The 27744-nt window shown below is 50.5% G+C and overlaps 1 protein-coding gene across 1 annotated transcript in view; it reads right to left on the reverse strand.

Annotated features, from left to right (window-relative positions):
• The window catches only part of LOC135885375 (zinc finger protein 436-like), a 38543-nt gene extending 13947 nt beyond the window's left edge, over window positions 1–24596 (reverse strand). The window contains 5 exon segments of the mRNA XM_065413044.1: window positions 19219–20727; window positions 20730–20749; window positions 21791–21907; window positions 23865–23991; window positions 24573–24596. Coding sequence (XP_065269116.1) covers window positions 19219–20727; window positions 20730–20749; window positions 21791–21907; window positions 23865–23991; window positions 24573–24596 — 1797 coding nt within the window.
• Between the last annotated feature and the right edge of the window lie 3148 nt (window positions 24597–27744).

Consider the following 27744-nt stretch of genomic DNA (forward strand, 5'->3'; position numbering starts at 1 on the left):
CTGCTCTGTACTCTTGTGGCTGGGGGCTAGGGAGGGGGAAAGAAAACAAACAGGTGCTCTGATGACACTCAGTTCAGCGCACTTATGACAGCATAGTGCACTTATGACACGTCTGTTTTCCACTCATTTTACATAATGCTTTATGGCAGCTCAGCTGCCGGAGCAAAATACTTTAATTCTTTATTAACTGAGTCCCATATCAGATATTCCATCATCCTGCCTGGGATGGACGTCAGGTTGATGGCTTATAATGACCCACATCACCCCCCCCCCGTGTTCCAAGAGTTATTGAAAATCAACTCTGACAGCACAGTGAGCTCCTAAGCCAGATCTTTTAATACTCTTGATGCAAGTTATCTTGACTTGCTGATTTAAAAAAAAATCTCACTTTAGTAGCTGCTGTTTAACATCCCCCAGAAATCCTTTAGGAATGGAAAGCATTTCATCAACATCATCTGCTATGACCACAATATCCAGCTATTTCCCAAATACAAAACAGAAATATTTATTGAAGACTTCAGCTTTTTCTGCATTATTTTTGACAATTCTACCATTTCCATCTAATAATCGACCACAATCATTTTTAGAATTCCTTTTGTTCTTAATATTCTTTAAAAACCCCTTCGTAACCCCTCTGTGTCATCCTTAACTCTGCTGCCATAGAGTTCGCCTGATGTTTCTGTCCTTCCCTTTTCACTTTTCTATAGTTCTTAGCTGCTGATTTGTTTGTATAACTAGCAATTTTCACTTTTTGCATTTGAGAGATGGATTGATTGACTGATTTTATATAGCTGCCTTCAACCAATTTTGTTTAAGCCAGCGTGCCTTCTTGTTCACAACCTCACAATCACAATTGTGGACATTTACTAATGTGTTATTAAACAATGTCCAATTCTCGTTCATATTTTTCTATTTCGATTCTTCTGCCCAGCTGATTTGGCACAAATTATTTTCAGCTTCATGTAACTGGCCTCTCAAAAGCACCAAGTATACATCTATATTACTGGTCTGGACTTTGTTTGTTTGCAAATAACAAATGTAGTCAAGTCACAAGGACTTTTACTCAAACTACCACTGAGTTTCAGTTCTGTGATCAGTTTTTCTCTCTCTGTCAGGATGAGGGTCTGATATGCAATTTTCCTGTGTGGGATGCAGCAACTTTTGAGTCAGGACATTGTCCTCTGTGATATTTAGAAACCCCCCCAGGGGATCCGAACACCTGCAGCCTCCAGCACGTGTCACTCCCAATGAAGTACCCGCATCAGGCAGCTTTTAGTCTGGCTGCTCCGAGAGTCGCGCACCCCGTTCCCTGGAGCCCCCCTCGGACCCGGTCGCCCCGTTTTATCCGCCTCCCACCAGGGCTTGGGCCCCGCCCATCCCCCCGCCCCCTCCTTGTGGCTGCTGCAGGGAGCGGGAGGGGCTGGCAAGTGAGGGCAGCGGCTTCAGCAGTGGTTACTGCGCATGCCCCGAGCCTTCCCCCCCCCCCCGACTAGCCGATCCCGGGGCCGGGCTTCCAGCTCCCAGGCTCCCTCTCTCGGGCTCCGCAAATCCGGGGCTGGACTTCCCGGGTCACACGCTGCCGCCGCCTCCATTGTGAGCCGAGCCCGGGCCGAGGCTGCAGGTGAGGGGGCACCGGGGGAAGGGCTGGGGCCAGGCAGGGAAGTGATTCTGCCCCAGCGGCCCCTCCCTCCCCCCCAGCTCTGCTCCCGGGGGGGCTGCGAGTCCCAGAGCTGCTGCCCCCCCCCCGGGCTCTGCCCCCCCCACCCCCCCAGCGCCTGCAGGAGCCGAGCCTGCCCCGGGAGAGTGACCGCCCCAGGCCGGGCCAGGGCACGAGGCTCCCGGCCCGAGGGGGCAGGAGGGACCCGGGGCAGAGACTGGCAGGGGCAGCAGGAGCAATGGGGGGAGGGAGGTTCCCGGCTCCCAGCCCTGCCCAGCCCCATTCCCTGCAGCCCCCCGGGACAGTGACTTTCCTGGGAGAGGGGAGGAGCAGGGAGAGGAAAAGCCAGTTCCTGCCTCTGCCTGGTCACCGCGCTGCTGGGGGGACGCGCTGCCCTGGGGACAGGGTCACGGGGATCCCTCAAAGAGGCACCTTTGATTCTGCTCTTTGGGTGCACAATTTTATCCTTTTCAGTTGTTTATAAAGTGCTGAACATCACTGGATGGACCTTGGCTCTGAGCCAGTCTGGCCGCAGTGCCTACATTCATCTTCAGGGTAGAAAGCCTCTTTCCAGAGCAAATTTGTTTTGGAAACAGATTAAAAAGCACCACTTAGCCTCATTTTGAGCAAGGGGGAAACAACCCTTTTACCATTATTTTTAAAAAGTGTTATCAACTTTTGAACTAATTCGGTAGCAGAAGGATTTAGGCTGGTAACTTTACATTTGACGCAGAGAGAATTCCTAGGTCAGACAGTCTCGTCTCTCATAGATTCATAGATTCTAGGACTGGAAGGGACCTCGAGAGGTCATCGAGTCCAGTCCCCTGCCCGCATGGCAGGACCAAATACTGTCTAGACCATCCCTGATAGACATTTATCTAACCTACTCTTAAATATCTCCAGAGATGGAGATTCCACAACCTCCCTAGGCAATTTATTCCAGTGTTTAACCACCCTGACAGTTAGGAACTTTTTCCTAATGTCCAACCTAGACCTCCCTTGCTGCAGTTTAAGTCCATTGCTTCTTGTTCTATCCTCAGAGGCTAAGGTGAACAAGTTTGCCTTAACTTGGGGGGAGGGATAGCTCAGGGGGGAGGGATAGCTCAGGGGTTTGAGCATTGGCCTGCTAAACCCAGGGTTGTGAGTTCAATCCTTGAGGGGGCCACCTAGGGATCTGGGGCAAAATCAGTACTTGGTCCTGCTAGTGAAGGCAGGGGGCTGGACTTGATGACCTTTCAAGGTCCCTTCCAGTTCTAGGAGATAGGATATCTCCATTAATTAATAATTAAATTAATTAATTAATTAATAGTTTTCTCCCTCCTCCTTATGACACCCTTTTAGATACCTGAAAACTGCTATCATGTCCCCTCTCAGTCTTCTCTTTTCCAAACTAAACAAACCCAATTCTTTCAGCCTTCCTTCATAGGTCATGTTCTCAAGACCTTTAATCATTCTTGTTGCTCTTCTCTGGACCCTTTCCAATTTCTCCACATCTTTCTTGAAATGCGGTGCCCAGAACTGGACACAATACTCCAGCTGAGGCCTAACCAGAGCAGAGTAGAGCGGAAGAATGACTTCTCGTGTCTTGCTCACAACACACCTGTTAATACATCCCAGAATCATGTTTGCTTTTTTTGCAACAGCATCACACTGTTGACTCATATTTAGCTTGTGGTCCACTATAACCCCTAGATCCCTTTCTGCCGTACTCCTTCCTAGACAGTCTCTTCCCATTCTGTATGTGTGAAACTGATTGTTCCTTCCTAAGTGGAGCACTTTGCATTTGTCTTTGTTAAACTTCATCCTGTTTAACTCAGACCATTTCTCCAATTTGTCCAGATCATTTTGAATTATGACCCTGTCCTCCAAAGCAGTTGCAATCCCTCCCAGTTTGGTATCATCCGCAAACTTAATAAGCGTACTTTCTATGCCAATATCTAAGTCGTTAATGAAGATATTGAACAGAGCCGGTCCCAAAACAGACTCCTGCGGAACCCCACTCGTTATGCCTTTCCAGCAGGATTGGGAACCATTAATAACAACTCTCTGAGTACGGTTATCCAGCCAGTTATGCACCCACCTTATAGTAGCCCCATCTAAATTGTATTTGCCTAGTTTGTCGATAAGAATATCATGCGAGACCGTATCAAATGCCTTACTAAAGTCTAGGTATACCACATCCACAGCTTCTCCCTTATCCACAAGCCTCGTTATCCTATCAAAGAAAGCTATCAGATTGGTTTGACATGATTTGTTCTTTACAAATCCATGCTGGCTGTTCCCTATCACCTTACCACCTTCCAAGTGTTTGCAGATGATTTCCTTAATTACTTGCTCCATTACCTTCCCTGGCACAGAAGTTAAACTAACTGGTCTGTAGTTTCCTGGGTTGTTTTTATTTCCCTTTTTATAGATGGGCACTATATTTGCCCTTTTCCAGTCTTCTGGAATCTCTCCCATCTCCCATGATTTTCCAAAGATAATAGCTAGAGGCTCAGATAGCTCCTCTATTAGCTCCTTGAGTATTCTAGGATGCATTTCATCAGGCCCTGGTGACTTGCAGGCATCTAACTTTTCTAAGTGATTTTTAACTTGTTCTTTTTTTATTTTATCTGCTAAACCTACCCCCTTCCCATTAGCATTCACTATGTTAGGCATTCCTTCAGACTTCTCGGTGAAGACCGAAACAAAGAAGTCATTAAGCATCTCTGCCATTTCCAAGTTTCCTGTTACTGTTTCTCCCTCTTCACTAAGCAGTGGGCCTACCCTGTCTTTGGTCTTCCTCTTGCTTCTAGTGTATTGATAAAAAGTCTTCTTGTTCCCCTTTATTCCCGTAGCTAGTTTGAGCTCATTTTGTGCCTTTGCCTTTCTAATCTTGCCCCTGCATTCCTGTGTTGTTTGCCTATATTCATCCTTTGTAATCTGTCCTAGTTTCCATTTTTTGTATGACTCCTTTTTATTTTTTAGATCATGCAAGATCTCGTGGTTAAGCCAAGGTGGTCTTTTGCCACATTTTCTATCTTTCCTAACCAGCGGAATAGCTTGCTTTTGGGCCCTTAATAGTGTCCCTTTGAAAAACTGCCAACTCTCCTCAGTTGTTTTTCCCCTCAGTCTTGATTCCCATGGGACCTTACCTATCAGCTCTCTGAGCTTACCAAAATCCGCCTTCCTGAAATCCATTGTCTCTATTTTGCTGTTCTCCCTTCTACCCTTCCTTAGAATTGTAAACTCTATGATTTCATGATCACTTTCACCCAAGCTGCCTTCTACTTTCAAATTCTCAACGAGTTCCTCCCTATTTGTTAAAATCAAGTCTAGAACAGCTTCCCCCCTAGTAGCTTTTTCAACCTTCTGAAATAAAAAGTTGTCTGCAATGCAGTCCAAGAATTTGTTGGATAGTCTGTGCCCCGCTGTGTTATTTTCCCAACATATATCCGGATAGTTGAAGTCCCCCATCACCACCAAATCTTGGGCTTTGGATGATTTTGTTAGTTGTTTAAAAAAAGCCTCATCCACCTCTTCCACCTGGTTAGGTGGCCTGTAGTAGACTCCTAGCATGACATCACCCTTGTTTTTTACCCCTTTTAGCCTAACCCAGAGACTCTCAACACTTCCATCTCCTATGTCCATCTCTACCTCAGTCCAAGTGTGTACATTTTTAATATATAAGGCAACACCTCCTCCCTTTTTCCCCTGTCTATCCTTCCTGAGCAAGCTGTATCCATCCACACCAACATTCCAATCGTGTATTATCCCACCAAGTTTCAGTGATGCCAACAATGTCATAGTTGTATTTATTTATTAGCACTTCCAGTTCTTCCTGCTTATTACCCATACTTCTCGCATTTGTATATAGGCATCTAAGATACTGGTTTGATCTTTCCTCCCAGTTTTGTCCTGACCCTCCTTTCTCTCTGCCAATATAGCCCACACTCCCTCTCGTTTCCGACCCATCTCCCAGGTCTCCATGTTCCCCACTTACCTGCGGGCTTTGCTCACCTGTCCCCGTCGAACCTAGTTTAAAGCCCTCCTCACTAGGTTAGCCAGTCTGTGTCCAAATAGGGTCTTTCCCCTCCTCGAAAGGTGAACGCCATCTCTGCCTAGCAGTCCTTCCTCAAATAGCATCCCGTGGTCTAGGAAGCCAAAGCCCTCCTGGCGACACCATCTTCGCAGCCAGGCATTCACCTCCATGATGCATCTGTCTCTGCCTGGGCCCCTACCTTTGACAGGAAGAATCGAAGAGAATACCACCTGCGCTCCAAACTCCTTCACCCGTACTCCCAGAGCCCTGTAGTCACTCTTGATCCGCTCAGTGTCACACCGCGCAGTATCATTTGTGCCCACGTGGATGAGTAGCATGGGGTAGTAGTCAGAGGGCTGGATAATCCTCGACAATGCCTCCGTAACGTCTCGGATACGGGCTCCCGGCAGGCAGCATACCTCCCGAGATGAAATGTCAGGGCGACAGATGGGCGCCTCCGTCCCCCTCAGCAGAGAGTCTCCGACCACCACTACCCTACGTTTCCTATTCGCAGTGGTGGCAGCAGACCTCCCAGCCTTAGGGGTACGAGGCTTCTCCTCCTTTACTGTAGGGGGTGATGCCTTCTTTCCTGTATCAAGAAGAGCATAACGGTTACCTATTACCACAGCGGGAGGGTTCGGAGCAGGGGTGGAGCACTGCCTGCTGCCAGAAGTAACCAGCTGCCAGTGTCCACCCTGAGCCATCTCCTCCTCCACCAGTGGTGTGACAGCAGTCCTGTGTACTGGGACAGCTACCTCAGCTGTCTCCACATGGACACTGTCCAGGAACTGCTCGTGGATTCGGATGCTTCTCAACCTAGCCACCTCCTCCTGTAGCTCTCCCACCTGCTGCCTGAGAGATTCCACCAGCAGGCACCTTTCACATTGGATGGTCCCCCCAGCCTGGATATCAGTAAGTGGAAATTGCAAGTTACAGTCTCTGCAAAACCACACCAGGATCTGGGTAGAAGCATCCATGCTCAGGCGCTCTGTCTGGCTACAGGCGCAGGTGGAGGAGACAGAAGCAGTGCTGGCACAGGTGTTGCGGGTCTTCCTAACCATCGTAAGCCTCCCTCTGTCAAACTCCCGTCTGCAGCCCCCTGTCCGCTGAAAGGGTTGTTTAAGCAAGAAGTTTAAAGTTTTAAGGGGAATAAAGGGAAAACAGATAGAACCGGCAAGGGACCCTCGCCCCTTCCAAACTCCCTTGCGAAACTCCCTGTTAGCAGCCCCTGTTCGCAAAAGCTCAGCTCTGGTTAAAAACGACCTGTGATGTGTGTTTTCCGAGGGGTCAATAACTCTCCGTTCTGCACACACACAGATTCCTTCTTCCATTTGGTAAGTTTTGTTTATTAACTTAGGGTCTGATTTTGCCAAACACTTCCACACATGGGTGTCTTCAGCCATCTGAGCGGCATCGCTGACTTTATTAAGTCTCTGTTACTAGCCAGATCTACAAATGTCTCACAGATTTATTCCCGGTGGCAGGGGCAGAGTCTGTGCTAGAATCACATGACCAAGGCCAGGAACTTTAATTACGGGACACTAAACGTACATTTCCAAATCCATAGTCAGGCAGTGGAATAAGTGGCCTGGTCTCAATAGCTCTGGACACTCAGAACCGAACCCCGGCGTTGCAGGCTCAGCATTTGTGAAACTCAGGCCACGTATTGAGATAACTGACTGTTGGGCCCTAACTTGATGTTGCTCATTTGTTTGCTTGACCCCAAATAGGAGTTCCCATTTCCAGACCTGACGTGATCTCCTGGCTGGAGTGAAGGGAGAAGCTGTGGGTCCCCAGTCTCCAGGGAGAGGAGGAAAGAGAGATACTGAGGGATGCCCGCAGAGGTAAGGAATTGGCAAAAGTGGCTCAGAAACCGTGTTTTAAACCCTCATGGCAAATGCCAGTTCTGAGTTTTCACCAATCCTGTGTGCCCAGGTAGAAACAAACTCTCTCCTAACTATTCAGATGGGAATGAGGTGCCAGAATTGGTTCCCTCCTTTCTCTTTCTGGGGAAGGATTTGGGGGCAGTTGTTTGGTGTGTTTCCCCTTTCCCACTCCCCTTTTGGTTTGTCCCCTTTTTTCTGCAGCACAGGGCGTGACGTGAACTGGATTATCTCTGTGTCTCTGGGACGGTGAGTGAGACCGAGGAGGAGAATCCTCAACTGGGAGTCCGGAGCGGGGGAACCACACAGGACAGTTTGGGGAGATCGTAGGAGACTCAGCCCAGGCCATGCGGGCACCCGGGAAAAGAGCCAGGGCAGAGACAGGGTGAATCAGCTCACCGGAGCAGAGGGGTTGGAAAAATCAAAGAAACTTCCCAGCAGAGAATCCCCACTGGAGACAGACCCAGTATGTTTGGTGACTGTGGGAACAGCTTCCCTGGGAGTTCTGCCCATATTACTCAGCAGACAATCCACATGGGAGAAAAACGCTATAGATGTGCTGAGTGTGGGAAAAGCTTCTCTCAGAGTACGACGCTCATTAACCATCAGAGACTCCACACAGGAGAGAAGCCCTACATTTGCCCCACGTGTGGGATCAGCTTTGTTCAGCTCTCACAAGTTGTTAGACACCAGAGAATCCACACGGGAGAAAAGCCCTATACATGCCTGACCTGTGGGAAAAGCTTCAGTGATAAATCACATTTCAATCAACACCAGAAGATCCACACAGGAGAAAAACCCTATACATGTCTGACCTGTGGGAAAAGCTTCCGATACAGTTCAGCTCTTACCACACATCAGAGAAAACACACTGGAGAGAAACCTTATAAATGTCCCGAGTGCCAAAAAACATTCAGTGACAGTTCAATCTTTAGCAGGCATCGGCGGGTACACACAGGAGAGAAGCCCTTCAAATGCTGTGATTGTGGGAAAAGCTTTGGGGAGAGCTCAGACCTTCTTGTACATCAGAGAGTACACACGGGAGAGAAACCCTATAAATGCCTGGAGTGTGGGACAAGGTTCAGAGTACCGTCAGCACTTATTGTGCACCAGAGAACTCACACTGGAGAGAGGCCCTATAAGTGCCTGACCTGTGGGAAAACATACCGATGTAGCTCACACCTTACTAAACATCAGAGAATCCACACAGGCAAGAAATCCTTGAAGTGCCCTGAGTAGGGAAGGGCCAAGTGAATAACGTCTTTGCCAGTTCCTGTGAACCTCAGAGCATCAGGCCAGGCTGGAGTGACTGTGAGTGACGTTATTGACATGAACTGGGACCATATAGATTATTGTTGCAACCAAGGTCCTGTAGTGGCACCAAATCTTCTATAAAGGGGGTCAGATAAGGTGTCTAAAATAAGGTTATGGTTTGCTGGTTATGATTATGCTATCTGTATGCATGTGCCATTTTAGTATTTAAAGTTATAAATATTGGCTCTATACTGTCTGTATTTCAAACTTGTGCAATGCTTCTGGATGATACCCCAGACAATGTGGCGTCAGCACTAACTAGCCTGCTTGATGGTCCATTAAGGACCATCAGCTATACAATTGACCCATTGAGAGAAGGCAGATACACCTTGTGACTCAGCAAGGTATGCAGGGACCTGCCTATGGACTGAACTCTAAGGTTTTTTTCTTGCCATGTGTCCGAATGCTTGTCTTGGCAACAAAGAAAGAAAGGCCACATGACAAGAGACTATAAAAGACTGCTGCATCTCCTCCATCTTGTCTTCAATCCTGCTTCTTGCCTCTGGAGGGACTTTGCTACAAACTGAAGCTCTAAACAAAGGACTGAATGACCCATCCCAGCTGGGGATGTATTCCAGAGACTTGATTTGAACCTGCAGTTTATTCTAACAGCGCTATAAGCCTGAACCAAGAACTTTGCCATTACTGTGTGTGTAATTGATTTCATTTAACCAATTCTAGCTCTCATCTATATCTTTTTCCTTTTATGAATAAACCTTTAGATTTTAGATTCTAAAGGATTGGCAACAGCGTGATTTGTGGGTAAGATCTAATTTGTATATTGACCTGGGTCTGGGGCTTGGTCCTTTGGGATCAAGAGAAAAGAAAAAAGGTTACTGGGGTATTGGTTTTCATAACCATTTGTCCCCATAACGAGTGGCACTGGTGGTGTACTGGGAAACTGGAGTGTCTAAGGGAATTGCTTGTGTGACGTGTGGTTAGCCAGTGGGGTAAAACCAAAGTCCTCTCTGTCTGGCTGGTTTGGTTTGCCTTAGAGGTGGAAAAACCCTAGCTCTGGGCTGTAACTGCCCTGCTTTAAGCATTTTGTCCTGAATTGGCACTCTCAGTTGGGTCCCACCAAGGGCACCATTGTTACACCGTGTAATGGGGATATGCAATTGTTATAAAGCAGAGAATAAAATCCCATTCCTGGAACAGACTTGTGTAGAGCAGGAGGCTGGGATAAGATTCCCACACTGTGATGGGATTTGATTATGATTTTTCAAGACTCTCTGAATGTCCCCTGATCCACTCCTACATTTAAGTTAATTCCCCACAGGAGAGTTGGCACCGTACCAGAGCGCTGGGCAATTCCCTGAGCTGAGCTCTCCCACAGTAGCTGATCGCAGACTCGGGGTGATTCTAGCGCTGGGCGTGTCCCTACCTGTGTGGCTGGAAAGGGGGGTTTGAGAGCCTGACACAGCAGCACAGAGTCGGGGGGTGGGACCCAGGCTGGGGGGGACAGGCACATCCAGTGGCACCCCAGCACATCCAGTGGCACCCCAGAAATGGGGGCTCAACCCGTCACAGCACTGCCCACACTTCTCCCCCATTAAAGGATGAGAGAACGAACAGGCTGCTTATTACACCACGATAGGTGGGGGTGCTCACACACTGTGGGGTTGAGCACGGTAGAAGCACCCACACAAAAGAGAAATAATCTTATCTTCCGCTCTGTGACCTCTCATTTCTACTTGATAGTACGTTGTTTAATAAAATGGATACATTCAGGAGCAATAACGGTCTCCAGGAGGTTTGAAATGCAATGTCCTGACCTTGGCCTTAGGATGACGGTTTATCTGTGACTTTCCTGCTGTGCAGGCGGAGGAATAACATGGGTCTGAGTTTCTCAGATCCATTCATCTGCAAAGGAGACGAATGTGAGAATGGGCCTTCATGGGGTGAGATGGGACTTCCGGGAAAGTCTCTTTACATGTCTCTTTTAAATTACAGAGTCTAGCAGGGCTCTGCAGTTTGTTCCCTGTAGTTACCATGAATTCATAGATCTAGAAGGTTTAGCTCAGTGGTTCTCAACCTGCAGCTTGTGGGCCACTTGCAGACTGCAGCCCAATCAGTACACAGCTGCAGCCCACGTGACACCATCAGGGCCATACCGGATCAGCGGTTCTCAACCAGGGGTCCGTGGCCCACAGGGTGTTTGTGAGCCCTTTCAAGGGGGTCCTGGGGCCCTGTGGTTGAAGCCCTGATCTCCGCTGCCCCCTGCGGGGCTGAAGAGGGGAGGTGCGGGGCTGAATCCCCGAGCTCCAGTGCTCCCTGTGGGGCAGCTTAGCCCTGAGCACATGGGCAGAGTGGGGGACATGGAGGGCATACCCCCCCCACCCACTGCAGCGCAAGATCATGGCAATCCTGGGGCAGCTCCACACCTGCCCCTCCCCCACCCAGGTCAGAAGCGGGAAGCCGGAGCCAGGCAATGGGGGACAGCTGGTGCATGGAGCAGGCAGCAGGATCCTGCCTCTCCTGCTGGTGCCCCAGATTGAAGCTGCTCCTCTGCTCCCAGCCCCCTTTACTCCCGCAGAGGCAGCCGGAAAGAGCTGCCCAACTCCGTGGCTGGCAGACCCCTCCGGGAACAGGGACCACAGGGGAGTCCTCCCAGCACCATTCCTAATACCCCTCTCCCTACACCCTGAGCTACGCCCTCCCTGCACCACCCCCCTGCCCCCACACAGCCCCTAGCTACCCCCTCCCTGCACCCTGAGCTACTCCCTGCCCGTACACAGCCCCTAGCTACCCCCTCCCTGCACCCTGAGCTACCCCCTGCCCGTACACAGCCCCTAACTACCCCCTCCCTGCACCCTGAGCTACCCCCTGCCCGTACACAGCCCCTAACTACCCCCTCCCTGCACCCTGAGCTACCCCCTGTCACCACACAGCCCCTAGCTACCCCCTCCCTGCACCCTGAGCTACTCCCTGCCTGCACACAGCCCCTAGCTACCCCCTCCCTGCACCGAGCTACCCCCTGCCCGTACACAGCCCCTAGCTACCCCTTGCCCCCACACAGCTCCTAGCTACCCCCCTCCCTGCACCCTGAGCTACCCCCTGTCCGTACACAGCCCCTAGCTACCCTCTCTCTGCACCCTGAGCTACCCCCTACCTGCACACAGCCCCTAGCTACCCCCTCCCTGCACCCTGAGCTACCCCCTGCCCATACACAGCCCCTAGCTAACCTCTCCCTGCACCCTGAGCTACCCCCTACCTGCACACAGCCCCTAGCTACCCCCTCCCTGCACCCTGAGCTACCCCCTGCCCGTACACAGCCCCTAGCTACCCCCTCCCTGCACCCTGAGCTACCCCCTGCCCGTACACAGCCCCTAGCTACCCCCTCCCTGCACCCTGAGCTACCCCCTACCTGCACACAGCCCCTAGCTACCCCCTCCCTGCACCCTGAGCTACCCCCTGTCACCACACAGCCCCTAGCTACCCCCTCCCTGCACCCTGAGCTACCCCCTGCCCGTACACAGCCCCTAGCTACCCCCTCCCTGCACCCTGAGCTACCCCCTACCTGCACACAGCCCCTAGCTACCCCCTCCCTGCACCCTGAGCTACCCCCTCTCACCACACAGCCCCTAGCTACCCCCTCCCTGCACCCTGAGCTACCCCCTGCCCGTACACAGCCCCTAGCTACCCCCTCCCGGCACCGAGCTACCCCCTGCCCGTACACAGCCCCTAGCTACCCCCTGCCCCCACACAGCTCCTAGCTACCCCCTCCCTGCACCCTGAGCTACCCCCTGCCCGTACACAGCCCCTAGCTAACCCTTGCCCCCACACAGCTCCTAGCTACCCCCTCCCTGCACCCTGAGCTACCCCCTGCCCGTACACAGCCCCTGGCTACCCCTTGCCCCCACACAGCTCCTAGCTACCCCCTCCCTGCACCCTGAGCTACCCCCTGCCCGTACACAGCCCCTAGCTACCCCTTGCCCCACACAGCTCCTAGCTACCCCCTCCCTGCACCCTGAGCTACCCCCTGCCCGTACACAGCCCCTAGCTACCCCTTGCCCCCACACAGCTCCTAGCTACCCCCTCCCTGCACCCTGAGCTACCCCCTGCCCGTACACAGCCCCTAGCTACCCCTTGCCCCCACACAGCTCCTAGCTACCCCCTCCCTGCACCGAGCTACCCCCTGCCCCCACACAGCTCCTAGCTACCCCCTCCCAGCACCCTGAGCTACCCCCTGCCCGTACACAGCCCCTAGCTACCCCTTGCCCCCACACAGCTCCTAGCTACCCCCTGCCCGTACACAGCCCCTAGCTACCCCTTGCCCCCACACAGCTCCTAGCTACCCCCTCCCTGCACCCTGAGCTACCCCCTGCCCGTACACAGCCCCTAGCTACCCCCTCCCTGCACCCTGAGCTACCCCCTACCTGCACACAGCCCCTAGCTACCCCCTCCCTGCACCCTGAGCAACCCCCTGCCCGTACACAGCCCCTAGCTACCCCCTCCCTGCACCCTGAGCTACCCCCTGCCCGAACACAGCCCCTAGCTACCCTCTCCCTGCACCCTGAGCTACTCCCTGCCCGTACACAGCCCCTAGCTACCCCCTCCCTGCACCCTGAGCTACTCCCTCCCTGCACCCTGAGCTACCCCTGCCCGTACACAGCCCCTAGCTACCCCCTGCCCCCACACAGCCCCTAGCTACCCCCTCCCTGCACCCTGAGCTACCCCCTGTCACCACACAGCCCCTAGCTACCCCCTCCCTGCATCTTGAGCTGTTTTCAAACTTTTTGAGCTAAGGTCCCCACTTTTGAGTTTTAATTTTTGGTTGCGCCCCTGCCCCCACCCCCATGCCAGACAGGTGGGTGGCTTGCTGAGGTGAGTCAGAAGGTGGAGGTGGCTCTGCCTCCCTGGACCCTGCTATCCAGGGTTCAAGCCCCACTGGCCCTGGCCCTCCCAAATAGACATCAAACTACACCTATGCCCAAGGCCCCTCTGCCCCCCGGCCCCTGAATTTGTATAGCATGGCGAGGGGGGGGGGGGCTCAGAGAGAAAAAGGTTGAGAACCCCTGGTCTATATGTTGTGTGGCTGCTGCCCACATAACACAGAGAGAGCTGCCCACAATGGTAACTAGTTTGAGAACCACTGGGTTAGCTAGATGACTGAGTTGCTGATTGTTAGCAATGTTCCCTCTCATTATTTGCATCCGTGTTTAATGAATTTTGTTATGTGCACCAATATGAAGCTGGGGCGTGGGGCTGAGGGGTTTGGAGTGTGGGAGGGCTCAGGGCCGGGGCAGAGAGTTGGGGCATGGGGGGCTGAGGGTCTGGCTGGTGGTGCAGGCTCTGGAATGGGGCCTGGGATGAGGGGTTTGGGAGGCAGGCTGTGGCAGGGTGTGAGGACTCTCCCCAGGCCTCTCTCATCGCAGTAGCCAGGGGCTGGGGGAGAGGTGTCTCTCCCCGTCTGCACAGTCCTTGATAGCCTGCTGCGCGGCCAGGCAGCTTAGAGGGAACAGGGGTTACCAGGAGAGTTACACACGTCCACTGTGATGGGTCTGTAGTTCTCCTTTATGACACACGTATCCTCTCCAAAGCCCTGCCCTAAGAATGTGAAATGGAATGAGGCAGGCTCCCCACTAACAGCTGGGCAGGACAAGGGGACGGTTCAACGAGAGGCATAGGTGGAGGAAAGGGGGGGCCCAGGGCAATGCCACTGTCTGTGGAGCCCCGGAGCCAGGGGCAGCTCCTCTTCTCCCCCCACCCCTCCTTGCCCAGAACTTGCAGGGGGGCAGGGACTGGGGGAAAGGGTGGAATGGGTGCAGGGCGGAGCAGGGGCAGGGAGAGGCGGGGCAGGGTTGGGGCCTTGGGGGAAGGGGTGGGGTGGGGGTGGGGCACCCACAGGCCAGAGGGGAAGTTGGTGCCTATTGGGAAGGTGAGGCTACCTGCACGTATGCTGTGGCCATGAGATCCAGAAGGGGGATGTGACCAGGTGACTCTGCCTGGGAAGCTAGACAAATACAGGGAGGAGGAGCAACGGGTAGGGCAGGGCAGGGGTCAGGCACCTGAAGTGGGTCAGTCTCGGCTGGCTTGGAGGGTGGGGAGGGCCAGAGCCCTGGCTCTAAGAAAAGAGAGTATGGGTTAAAAAAACGTTATACCCACAGATATGGAGTTCTAAGGGCAGTTTCATAGTAGACATGGTGAGCGTCAGAGTTGCAAAAAGTTCTTTTCAGAATTAGTTCCATAGGTTCTAGGCCAATGTCCAATATCAGGGTGCTCCAGACTGGAGCTGGAGATCTCAGTCATGGACTCAAACATCCCCTGACGAAGCTGAAGCAGATCAGAGATAGCAGGATGCCGGCCCAAGAGTTCCTTTTATAGTTCTCTGGAAGCCTCTTGACAAGCAGGTGTTCCTTGGGTGCAGCATTGTGGCTTTGAAGTAAAACCTCCTATTTCCCCTGTATACACAGGTAACTAGTTGCATTAATCAGCATAAGGTAATTATCCATTAAGCAGTTCATAGACAGTTTACTACAAACTTCAAAGAGAATTACAGACAATGATATTGTTACACCAAAACTTCATCAAAATGTTAAAATTCCCTTTTGATCTCTGAATCAATAGACCACAGTGACAGATAGGAACCATCTGGTGACACTGTTAACCTCAAACCAGGGGTGGCCAACTTGTGCCTGCAAAGGAGCCATAATTTGCTAATGTACATTGCCAAAGAGCCACAGTATTATGTCAGCAGCCTCCATCAGCTCCCCCGCCCCACCTGCCAGCCGCCCGCCCATCAGTGCCTCCCCTCCCTCCCTGTGCCTCACGCAGCATGCAGGACGCTCTGGGTGCGAGGAGAAGAGGGAGGGCGCGGCAGGCTCGGGGAAGGGGGCGGGAAGGGGCAGGGCCTTGGGGGAAGGGGGGAAGGGGGGGCAGGGCCTGTGGCAGAGGCAGCGATTGAACAGTGAGCATTGGAAAGTTTGCACCTGTAGCTCCAGCCCCGGAGTCGGTGTCTATGGAAGGAGCCGCATATTAACCTCTGAAGAGCCGCATGCGGCTCCGGAGCCACAGGTTGGCCACCCCTGCTCTAACAAGATATAGGTAAACACACACAAATACAACCACTATCTTCTTCTAATTTTCTAACAATACAAATCTATATTTCACAGCTCTAGTTTATCTAACATGGAATGGCCCCAATTACCATTTACACACTTTTGAATACAGTGGTCTCTAAAGCAGGGGTGGACAAACTTTTTGGCCTGAGGGCCACAACGGGGTTCTGAAACTGTATGGAGGGCTGGGTAAGGAAGGCTGTGCCTCCCCAAACAGCCTGGCCCCCACCCCCATCTGCCCCCTCCCACTACCTGCCCCCTGCTCCAATTAGCATAACAAAAGTGGTGATGGTATCGTAATATTTAGACACATAAAAATATAGTTAGTTGTAGTTTTAAGGCTTTTTACAAGTATTACACAGGGATAGTTTAAGGTAACGTGAGCTAGAAATCCGAAATGGCGGCCGCAATAATTTAACATAAGAAAATCAAATTGGAGAACTTAGGTAGAGTTGACCAATAGCATGCAGGCAACTGGGGTGAAGTAAAGTTCAGCAGGGTGAGATTAAATTCACTCCCAGAGGTCAGTCAGGTGAGAATGAGGTTCCCGCCTGGGTCCGGCACAAATGACAGGTAAAGCTGATTGGCTGAACAGGTATCACCCCACCAGGTGGGCACTATGGTAATAACTGGTATTGAGAGAGCAATGAATCAGAAAAGGGTCAAAAAATCCTATATAAGGCACAGAGCAGACAGGCTTCAGTGCGGGTGTGTAGTGAGCAGAAGAGATAAGAGAGCAGAGAAGAGAAGATCGAGCAGATAGAAGCAAGAAAGAATCCTTCTAGAGCTGAAATCACCGAGATGAGTCAGAAGGAAAGTACGGAATTGATTAAGTAAGGAATAACTCTCTTGATTATAAGGAAATAATTGTTAACAAAGCTGAATGCCTGCATCCGAATGGATTTTACCCCACCCAGTCTATGACTGATCACCATTCATAGTACAGGCGAATCTCATCTTACGCGCATTTAACATGCGCAAATTCAGCTTTGCGCGGTCGGCAAAAACAAACAAAAAAAAATAACAATTTAAATACTGTACCTGTAGTGCGGGCGATTCCGCCCGCCATTACACTCAATGTAATTTTGACTATACGTGATTTTCGCTTTACGCACTGACAGCGGAACGTAACCCCAGCGTAAGATGAGACTCGCCTCTATGTTATTACTTATTAATGTCATGTAATGTGTAATATTTCAATGCTGTTTTATATGTGTGTGTAAGGGATCTGTATGTTACATTGTAATAGGTTTGGTAAAATATTGCAACATTTTATAAAGGCTTTATACATATGTATAAGGGGTCTATTGTATTGTGCAACATTGTATCTGCTACATGGGTCATGTAGTGTAGCTTGTGTTGCATTGTATTTTCCCTTAATGAGTGTACTTAATTGATTTATTTGTTTAAATAAATGTTATTTGTTTTCAAAGTATTACTGCTTGAGTGTCAATCCTTGGGGAGGGCTATATCCATATCTTGCCAGGAGTTCACAGAACTAGTCTGTTCTGAGGAGTCCTCTGAGGGTTAGAGACTAACTCCTGGATAAAAGTATCAGAGGGGTAGCCGTGTTAGTCTGAATCTGTAAAAAGTAACAGAGGGTCCTGTGGCACCTTTAAGACTAACAGAAGTATTGGGAGCATAAGCTTTCGTGGGTAAGAACCTCACTTCTTCAGATGCAAGTAATGGAAATCTCCAGAGGCAGGTAACTTGCATCTGAAGAAGTGAAAATAACAGGAGTACTTGTGGCACCTTAGAGACTAACAAATTTATTTAGTCTCTAAGGTGCCACAAGTACTCCTGTTATTTTTGCGGATACAGACTAACACGGCTGCTACTCTGAAACCTGAAGAAGTGAGGTTCTTACCCACGAAAGCTTATGCTCCCAATACTTCTGTTAGTCTTAAAGGTGCCACAGGACCCTCTGTTGCTTTTTCCTGGATAAAAGGTAGGCAATTCCTCTAGGCCGGGCTGCCTCCTGTTACCCATTGAGATGCACCAAATTGACAACGGTTTGCAGTTATGGAGAGGCCTTGGGTTCAAATTTTGGGGTAACAAGATCCCTAGGCCTTTAGGCCTCCCACAAAGGCCCCTGCTATTGGGTGGATCAGAATATAGAAGATGGTTGGGGTCAGTCTAGACTAGGAAAAACAGGGGAGGGTCAGAGGAGATTTGCTAGCGAATCCCAACCACTTTTCCCACCCAAGAGACCCTTGGAGGCTGATGCTCCAGAGTAGAGATGGGATCCCAAGACCTTTAGGCCTCCTACAAAAGACCCTGTAGGAATCAGTCCTTCTCAGTGGTGCTTTCTGAATGCAGAGGAGGCAGGGAAAAGAGGCAAGTGATAAGAGGCAGCACCTCTCTTCCTTGTATTGTCCGCTGTGATCCCTTATGATTTCCCCAGGACCCTGTGCTTCCCACATCCACCAATCCCCCAATTTCCTCCCCAAAACCCAGCCCTCCTGGTCCCTTCACATTTGATGCCCCAGAACCCAGCACCTTGGGGGATTTGGGGAGGGGAAGTGTTGCCATCCCCAGGGACAGTCTTCCTGCAGGGACCAGGCTCTAGGTAATTGGGGGAGCCCAGCCCAGAGATTGCTGGAAAATGGGGTGTAGGGGCAGGTATCCAGAGTGAATGTGGGGCCTGGCCCAAGTATCCCTCACCTAGTCTCCGTGGAAGGGGCATCACATCTGGGAAGGAGGGGGGGGGAGACTTCATCCAGGCAGAGGGGGCTTCTGGAGGAGTTTCTCTCTCCCTCCTCCCAGCAGGTTAGCTGGAGGCAGGAAGGCCCCTGAGCTCAGCAGCCAGGGCTGCAGCAGGGAGGAAGGGCTGACTGGGACTTCTCCTCCTCTGCCTTGGGTTTGCTGAGACCAGGCAAAGCCAGAGGGTTCCTGACCAGCTCAGGGTCAGCTGCTGCTGGAACCTGCCCCCAATGATGAGCAGATGGATACCTGGGAGCCAAATGCCACTGCTGCGGGTGGGAATTAGGAAATGGAATTTTTACTATGGCCAGCCCTAGTCAGGGCAGTGAGAGAATTTCTCTCCTATGTGGAGAAGTCTCTGATGTGAGCACCAAATGAAGCTTCTGCCACATTCAAGGTCTTTATTCTGTGAGTTATCACATGTGGAATAATGTGTGAGCTCAGACTGACTTTTTTCCTGCAGTTATTGAAGCTTTTCCTATCATCCAAGCACTTATAGGGTTTCTCTCATGTGAACTGTCTGATATGAAGCAAGGTTTGATCTTCGAATGAAACTTACCCCACAGCTGAGGCACTTACATGATTGCTCTCCTGATGCTTTGAGCTCTCACTGAAACTTTTCCCACTCTCTCCTGTGTGCACTCTCCAATGGGTATGAAGATTTGAGCTCCGATTGAAGCTTTTCCCACAGATCAAACATTTATAGGGTTTCTCTCCTGTGTGGATTCTCCCATGGTTACTAAGGTCTGAGCGGCGACTGAAGCTTTTCCCACAGTCCAAGCATTTATATGGTCTCTCTCCTGTGTGGATTCTCCCATGGTTACTAAGGCCTGAGCGGTGACTGAAGCTTTTCCCACAGTCCAAGCATTTATATGGTCTCTCCCCTGTATGGATTCTTTCATGGCTAATAAGGCCTGAGCTCTGACTGAAGCTTTTCCCACACTCCAAGCATTTATAAGGTTTCTCCCCCGTATGGGTTCTCTGGTGTATAAGGAGGACTGATGGTGCACTGAAGCTTTTCCCACACTCAAGACACTTATATGGTCCCTCTCCTATGTGCACTCTCTGATGGGCAGTAAGATTTGAGCTCCCATAAAAGCATTTCCCACAGTCCAAGCATGTATAGGGTCTCTCTCCCGTGTGGATTCTGCTATGGTTAATAAGGCCTGAGCTCTGACTGAAGCTTTTCCCACAGTCCAAGCATTTATATGGTCTCTCTCCTGTGTGGATTCTCCGATGGTTACTAAGGTCTGAGCGGCGACTGAAGCTTTTCCCACAGTCCAAGCATTTATACGGTCTCTCCCCTGTATGGATTCTCTCATGGCTAATAAGGCCTGAGCTCTGACTGAAGCTTTTCCCACACTCCAAGCATTTATAAGGTTTCTCTCCCGTGTGGGTTCTCTGGTGTATAAGGAGGACTGATGGTGCACTGAAGCTTTTCCCACACTCAAGACATTTATATGGTCCCTCTCCTGTATGCACTCTCTGATGGGCAGTAAGATTTGAGCTCCGATAGAAGCTTTTCCCACAGTCCAAACATTCATAAGGTTTCTCTCCTGTGTGAGTTCTCTGATGTATAATAAAGGTTGATAGTACACCGAAACTTTTCCCACACTCGAAACATTTATAGGGTCTCTCTCCTATGTGCACTCTCCGATGGGTAGTAAGATTTGAACTCTGATTGAAGCTTTTCCCACAGTCCAAGCATTTATAGGGTCTCTCTCCAGAATGGATTCTACCATGTTTAATAAGATCTGAGCGCCGACTGAAGCTCTTCCCACATTCCAAGCATTTATATGGTTTCTTTTCCTTGGGATTTGTCTGCTGGGCTGTGGTTTCCTGGAGATCCTTGCCTCCTCCCCCACATTCAATTACTTCATTCACTTTCTTCCTTTGACGGTTTCCCAACTTCCTCTCTGACCTGTGCCGATTACTCCAGGCTTTTCTCTGTTCCCAGTACTGGGAAAAATTCCCTTCAGCTCTTCTCAAAAACCTCCCCTGCAGTTCCACTTGGTCAGGACCTTCCTGCTGTGGATTCCCCTCCTCGTTCTCACTCATTGTCTCATCACCTGCTGGGGAAGAGAGGGAGAGTCCAGGCAGGAGTCATTGCCTGGGCTGGTAAAAAGGAAAGAATAGCCAAGAGAGAAAACACAATGCAACATGTGATGGGGTTGGCACCCGCCTCTCGTGGGCATGTCTGCGTTCTTTATCCTCTGGTGACCCCTTTCAGTGGTTCTCAATCGGTTTCTTCAACAACTCAGCCCTCTGGCTGAGTTACACACAGTGTCTGCGCGTGAACCAGAACCGGCCCCTTCCGGGGTACACAGTCCACCAGGGCCTAGCCCAGTACCCCCCTGGTGCTGTTTCTCTAGCCCTGCCTGGGCTCAGTCCTAAAGTAGTCTCAGCCCTGGTAGGGGGCTGTATCCCCAGGGCTTCCCCCTTGGAGACACTATTTTCCTGGGGTCCTCCCCAGGCTCAGTCCACACCCAGTCCCTTCAGCCAGACAGGAGCCCCTCAATGCTCCTCTGGTTGCTGCTTGCAAACGGTCCTTAGCTCGGTCTGAGCAGCCAGCCAGGAGCCTCGCACTCCCCCGGTCCCTGCCCCCACTTAGCTGTTGTTGTGCTGCAGTTCCTTCAGGCAGCTGGGCACGGAGTCCTTTTCCTCCAGCTCCCAGTAGCCGCTCAATCCAACAACTCTCTCTCTTCTCTGATCTGCTGCTCCTTTTTATATGCCCCCCCTGGTCCCTGATTGCTTGCTTCCTGTGCAGCCACTCTAGCCTGCTCGGAGGATCTCTCTACTGCTCCCTTCCTGGAATGGGTGTGGCAGAGCCCCGAGGTCTCCAGCAGGGGGCTCTTGGGCTTAGTCCACCCCCTCACACAATGACTGTTGGGGAGACTGAGAAATTGGATTCTGCCTCCACGTCCCATCCAAACGCTCCCAGGGAAGTGAAGTCAGGGAGAAAACTCCTGACAGCTAACAGGGTGGGTGGGAAGCCATGAGCGATATCTGCCATGATACGACACCTGTTGACCACAGCCTGACCTGGGTGAGATGAGGCAGAACTGAGGGGGCTCACACCACATTTTAAGGATTTTCAGCTTTTTCCTCCATTTGCCAGATAGTTTCTGTGTCAGTGTCACTGACTCCTCACCTCTGCGGGTGCCTCTTGGGATCTTCCTTTCCTTGCAGTCCTGGAGATCCGGGACCCACGGCTCTTCCCCTGCTTCCAGCCGGGCGACCAGGGCAGGTTTGGGAATGGGGCGTCCTGCTCAGGGGTGAAATCAGGCATGATCAGAGTGCACTGAGGATTGGGGCAGTATTTGTCACAAATTGAGTTTAAACTGACCCCATGATGTGCTGGGGGGTTGTGGGGTCTGAACAGATGGGAACATAGTCACTGAGCCCCTGTGGGAGAGGCAGATCTCAGGGGGGGGGGGGGGAGTTGTCACACCCTCCCTACGAGTGTTCAGGATCTGTGTGTTCTGGGGGACTTGCTGAGGCACACAAAGCTCTGATGTTAAACCTGTTGACTTGAATTTATGGGCTAGTTTATTATGGCTCCCCAATGGTCTGACCAGAAAACATTTAGGGTTTTGTCCCAATTCAGGCTACAGGGTTAGAAAACTCAGAGAGTTCAACACCATGAGAGGATCCTCCACTTGTGTGGCAAGGACACGTATTCTGAGGAGAATATCAAAATATGAAGATTGTTACAATAAATGCTATTAAACACAGAGTGACAAAGTAGTAATTCAATTCTATGGCACCTTGGGGTAACATTTTCTATTCTAAAAGACTACGCAAACTAGCATACTCACACCCTTCCCTGAAGACCTGGGAGTGGGAGACAGAGGACCAGCCTCAACTCTGGCATGCCTGATGAATTCAATGGTCCAGGCTTCCCCATTTGGTAGGGATCAGGGTTGAGTGTTAAGTAGCTTTGCTATACTGAGCTGATAGCTTGATAGAATATAGGATAAAATGACCCCTCTGCATGGTTGTTTACCCTCGTATAGGGTCCTGGCCCCATTCTAATCAGGGCCCAAACTACCATGCCCAAATATCATTTCCTCATCCAGATAAATCTTCGGGTACACTTACTCTTAGGCTAACATATTATGACATGTATTCATATGCATTGGTATCGATTATCTCATCCCCAAAACCGTTACCTCTGGCCTAAATCATGACTTCCATGTTCTGTGGTGTACCTTGTGCTTACTGGTCTGTTCAGTTCTTTGTTTGGTTCCCCATCAGTCCCCCAAAGTCAAAAGGGGTAACCGGTAGGCCATTTATCTATGTCAAAGGTTACAAACACTTATACTAACTTGCTCTAGCTAATCATACAGGAAAGGTTCCCTGTGTTACAGCCAACTATTATGGGTAACATACTGGAATTCAGCATAAACCAAACCCAATAAAATAACAATATAATCAATCAAACCACTGAAGAAAACACATTATGCAATACAGCAAAATAGCAAACTGGCCTTATGGACTACAAACCCCTGCCCATGTCTAAACCTCCAGAGCCCACACCCTCCCCATAGATGGAGCTAGTCCCATGAAGGGCAATGCACAGAGATACTGTCTGTGAGTGAGAATTAATGCAGATAAGACAGCGGTTCTCAAATTCTGGGTCAGGATCCCAAAGTGGGCTGCGACCCCATTTTAATGGGGGTCCCCAGGGCTGGCATCAGACTTGCGGGGGTCCGAGGCTGAAGCCAAAGCCTGAATCCCCCCAGTCCGGGGCTGAAGCGAAAACCTGAGCCTCCCCACCTGCTCCCCCCATCCAGGGCTCAAGCCAAAGCCCGAGCTCCTCCACCCTGGGCTGAAGGTCGGATTCAGTCTCAGGCTTTAGTTCGCCCTCCCGGGGCCGTGTAGTCGTTTGTTGTCAGAAGGGGTCATGGTGCAATGAAGTTTGAGAACTGCTGAGAAAGGATAACGCACCGCTTCTGCACTCATGAGAGCTGGAGGTATGGGTGTGAATTAGCATGCCCATTACGTTCACACAGGAGACTGGATTAGATGACCTCTTGAGATCCATTCCAGTCCTATGATTTTATGACTCCCCTATCCCATTGGAGGTGAGTGGCTCTCTCTCACTGGAGCTGTGGACTATGTGATCCATTCCCCTCTAATCTAACTGACCAGGGAAGAACCTGACCAGATGCAGAAATACACGCCCCATGGCTTCAAACAGCTGAGGGGACAGGAATCCTTACCCAGCGAGGTCACAGTCTCATAGTTCTCCTGCATGACGTCCCTGTAGAGGGCTCTCTGAGCAGGGTCCAGCAGAGCCCCCTGCCCCGCGGTGAAATACACAGCCACCTCCTCGAAGCTCACCGGCATCTGAAACAACAGGTGCCCCCCACTCAGACCCTGGTGCCCCAGCCACAGCCCCACTATTCATGGGGGAAGAAGCACAACACCAGGACAGCTCTGGGAGGGCCAGAGGAGCAGAATCCCACCCCCACCCTGCTCAGAGTGGCCAGAAGGCTGCAGGGAACAGAGAGAAGGGGAGAGCTCCTTGTCCTCCCAGCAGACAGAGGAGGGCAGGGTCTTCTCATTTCCCACCCACCTACTAGGCACAGGGTGATGTGGGAGGCAGAGCTCAGTGCAGGGAACAGGGACAGGAATCCCAGCACCTCCCATTTGTGTTTCACTGCAGTCTCTGCCCAGGGGGTTCAGGCTTCAGCATTTTGCTGCTTTCCCAGCCGTGTCTGAGGGGGGATCTGTTTCCTTTTTCAGAAATGGGGGAATGTTCACCCCCCACCCGCAACAATGGGCCTGTTCATAAAAGAGCCCCTAGGCTGAGCATGTCCCAGCAGGTTTATCACACCCTGTCCCCCTCCCTGCCTCACCTTGTGTATTTCTTGCCCCTCCCCCCTCTACCTCAACCCTCCCCAGCAGCTCCCCCCAAAATCCCCTACCTGAGTTGGATCCACCACAGCCATTTCCCTGCCCCAGCCCCTAGGAAGATGGGACAATCTGGAGTGATCTGGGCTCATTATTCTGCAACCTGTCAGGGTGAGAAGAGCAATTGGGGAGGTTTCTGAATTAGCGTTATTCCATTTCACACCCCGATTCCCCCTAGGCTCTTTAAAGAACATAAGAATGGCCCTACGGGGTCAGACCAAAGGTCCATCTAGCCCAGTATCCTGTCTTCTGACAGTGGCCAGTGCCAGGTGCCCCAGAGGGAATGAGCAGAACAGGGAATCATCGAATGATCCATCCCCTGTCGCTCATTCCCAGCTTCTTGCAAACAGAGGCTAGGGGCACCATCCCTGCCCATCCTGGCTAATAGCCATTGATGGACCTATCTTCCATGAACTTATCTAGTTCTTTTTTGAACCCTATTATGATCTTGGCCTTCACAACATCCTCTGGCAAGGAGATCCACAGGTTGACTGTGCGTTGTGTGAAGAAATACTTCCTTTTATTTGTTTTAAACCTGCTGCCTACTAATTTCATTTGGTGACGCCTAGTTCTTCTGTTATGAGAAGTAGTAAAGAATACTTCCTTATCTACTTTCTCTACACCAGTCATGATTTTAGACCTCAATCATATCTCCCCTTAGCCATCTTTTTTCCAAGCTGAAAAGTCCCAGTCTTATTAATCTCTCCTCATACGGAAGCCGTTCCATACCCCTAATCATTTTTGTTGCCCTTTTCTGAACCTTTTCCAATTCCAATATATCTTTTTTGAGATGGGGCGACCACATCTACACGTAGCATTCAAGATGTGGGCGTACCATGGATTTATATAGGGGCAAGATGATGTTTACTGTCCTATTATCAATCCCTTTCTTGATTATTTCCAGTATTCTGTTCGCTTTTTTGACTACTGCTACACATTGAGTGGATGTTTTCAGAGAACTATCCACAATGACTCTGGGATTTCTTTCTTGAGTGGTAACAGCTAATTATTTTATATGTGTAGTTGGGATTATGTTTTCCAATGTGCATTACTTTGCATTTATCAATATTAAACTTCATCTGCCATTTTGTTGTCCAGTCATCCAGTTTTGAGAGATCCTTTTGTAACTCTTCACAGTCTGCCTGGGTCTTAACTATCTTGAGTAATTTTGTATCATCTGCAAATTTTGCCACCTCACTGTTTACCCCTTTTTCCAGATCATTTATGAAAATGTTGAATAGGACTGGTCCCAGAAGAGACCCCTGGGACATAGGTGCCGACTCCATGGGTGCTCCGGGGCTGGAGTACACAAGGGGAAAAATTGGTGGGTGCTCTGCACCCACCGGCAGCTCCCCGTCCTGCCCCGCCCCAGCTCACCTCCGCTCCGCCTCCTCCCCTGAGCGCGCCGCAGCTCCGCTTCTCCTTCCTCCCTCCCAGCGCTTCCCGGCACAAAACAGCTGATTTGTGGCAGCAAGCGCTGGGACGGAGAGGAGAGGAGGGGGAACGCGGCACGCTCGGGGAAGAGGTGGGTCCCGGGTGAGGATTTGGGGAAGGGGTCCAATAGGAGCAGGGAGGGGGCGGAGTAGGGCAGGGACTTTGGGGAAGGGGTTGGGATGGGGCGGGGCAGGAGGGGGCGGGGCGGAGCTGGGAGCGAGCACCCAACCGGGGCCTGGAAAAGTTGGTGCCTATGCCCTGGGGGCACCAATATTTACCTCTCTCCATTCTGAAAACGGATCATTTATACCTACCCTTTGTTTCCTCTCTTTTAACCAGTTACCAATCCATGAGAGGACCTTCCCTCTTATCCCATTGCAGCTTACTTAGATTTTCAGAAAGCCTTTGACAAGGTCCCTCACCAAAGGCTCTTAAGCAAAGTACACTATATTCATTGGATCCCCTTTGTCCAAATGCTTGTTTACCCCCTCAAAGGATTCTAGGGGGGGAGGGATAGCTCAGTGGTTTGAGCATTGGCCTGCTAAACCCAGGGTTGTGAGTTCAATCCTTGAGGGGGCCACTTGGGGATCTGGGGCAAAATCAGTACTTGGTCCTGCTAGTGAAGGCAGGGGGCTGGACTCGATGACCTTTCAAGGTCCCTTCCAGTTCTAGGAGATGGGATATCTCCATTAATTATTATTATTATTATTTATTAGTAGATTGGTGAGGCATGATTTCCCTTTACTAAAACCATGTTGACTCTTCTCCAATAAATTATGTTCATCTATGTGTCTGACAATTTTGTTCTTTATTATAGTTTCAACCAGTTTGCCCGGTACTGAATCAGGTTTACAGGCCTGTAATTGCCAGGATTACCTCTGGAGCCCTTTTTTAAAAATTGGCATCACATTAGCTATCCTCCAGTCATCTGGTACAGAAGCTGATTTAAATGATAGGTTACAGACTACACTTAGTAGTTCTGCAATTTCACATTTGAGTTCCTTCAGAACTCTTGGGTGAATCCCATCTGGTTATGGTGACTTATTGCTATTTAGTTTATCAATTTGTTCCCAAACCTCCTCTAATGATACCTCAATCTGGGACAGTTCCTCAGATCTGTCACCTAAAAAGAATGGCTCAGGTTTGGGAATCTCCCTCAAATCCTCAGCCATGAAGACCGATGCAAATAATTCATTTAGTTTCTCTGTAATGGCCTTATCGTCCTTGAGTGCTCCTTTAGCATCTCATAAGAACATAAGAACGGCCATACTGGGTCAGACCACAGGTCCATCTAGCCCAGTATCCTGTCTACCGACAGTGACCAATGCCAGGTGTCCCAGAGGGAGTGAACCTAACAGGTAACGATCAAGTGATCTCTCTCCTGCCATCCATCTCCACACTCTGACAAACAGAGGCTAGGGACACCATTCCTTACCCATCCTGGCTAATAGCCATTAATAGACTTAACCTATGAATATATAACCCTGTTATAGTCCTAGCCTTCACAACCTCGTCAGGCAAGGAGTTCTACAGGTTGACTGTGCGGTGTGTGAAGAAGAACTTCCTTTTGTTTGTTTTAAACCTGCTGCCCATTAATTTCATTTGGTGACCCCTAGTTCTTGTATTATGGGAACAAGTAAATAACTTTTCCTTATTCATTTTCTCCATATCACTCATGATTTTATATACCTCTATCATATCCCCCCTTAGTCTCCTCTTTTCCAAGCTGAAAAGTCCTAGCCTTTTTAATTT

Source organism: Emys orbicularis, chromosome 11 (genome assembly GCF_028017835.1).
Source record: "Emys orbicularis isolate rEmyOrb1 chromosome 11, rEmyOrb1.hap1, whole genome shotgun sequence".
NCBI lineage: Eukaryota > Metazoa > Chordata > Testudines > Emydidae > Emys > Emys orbicularis.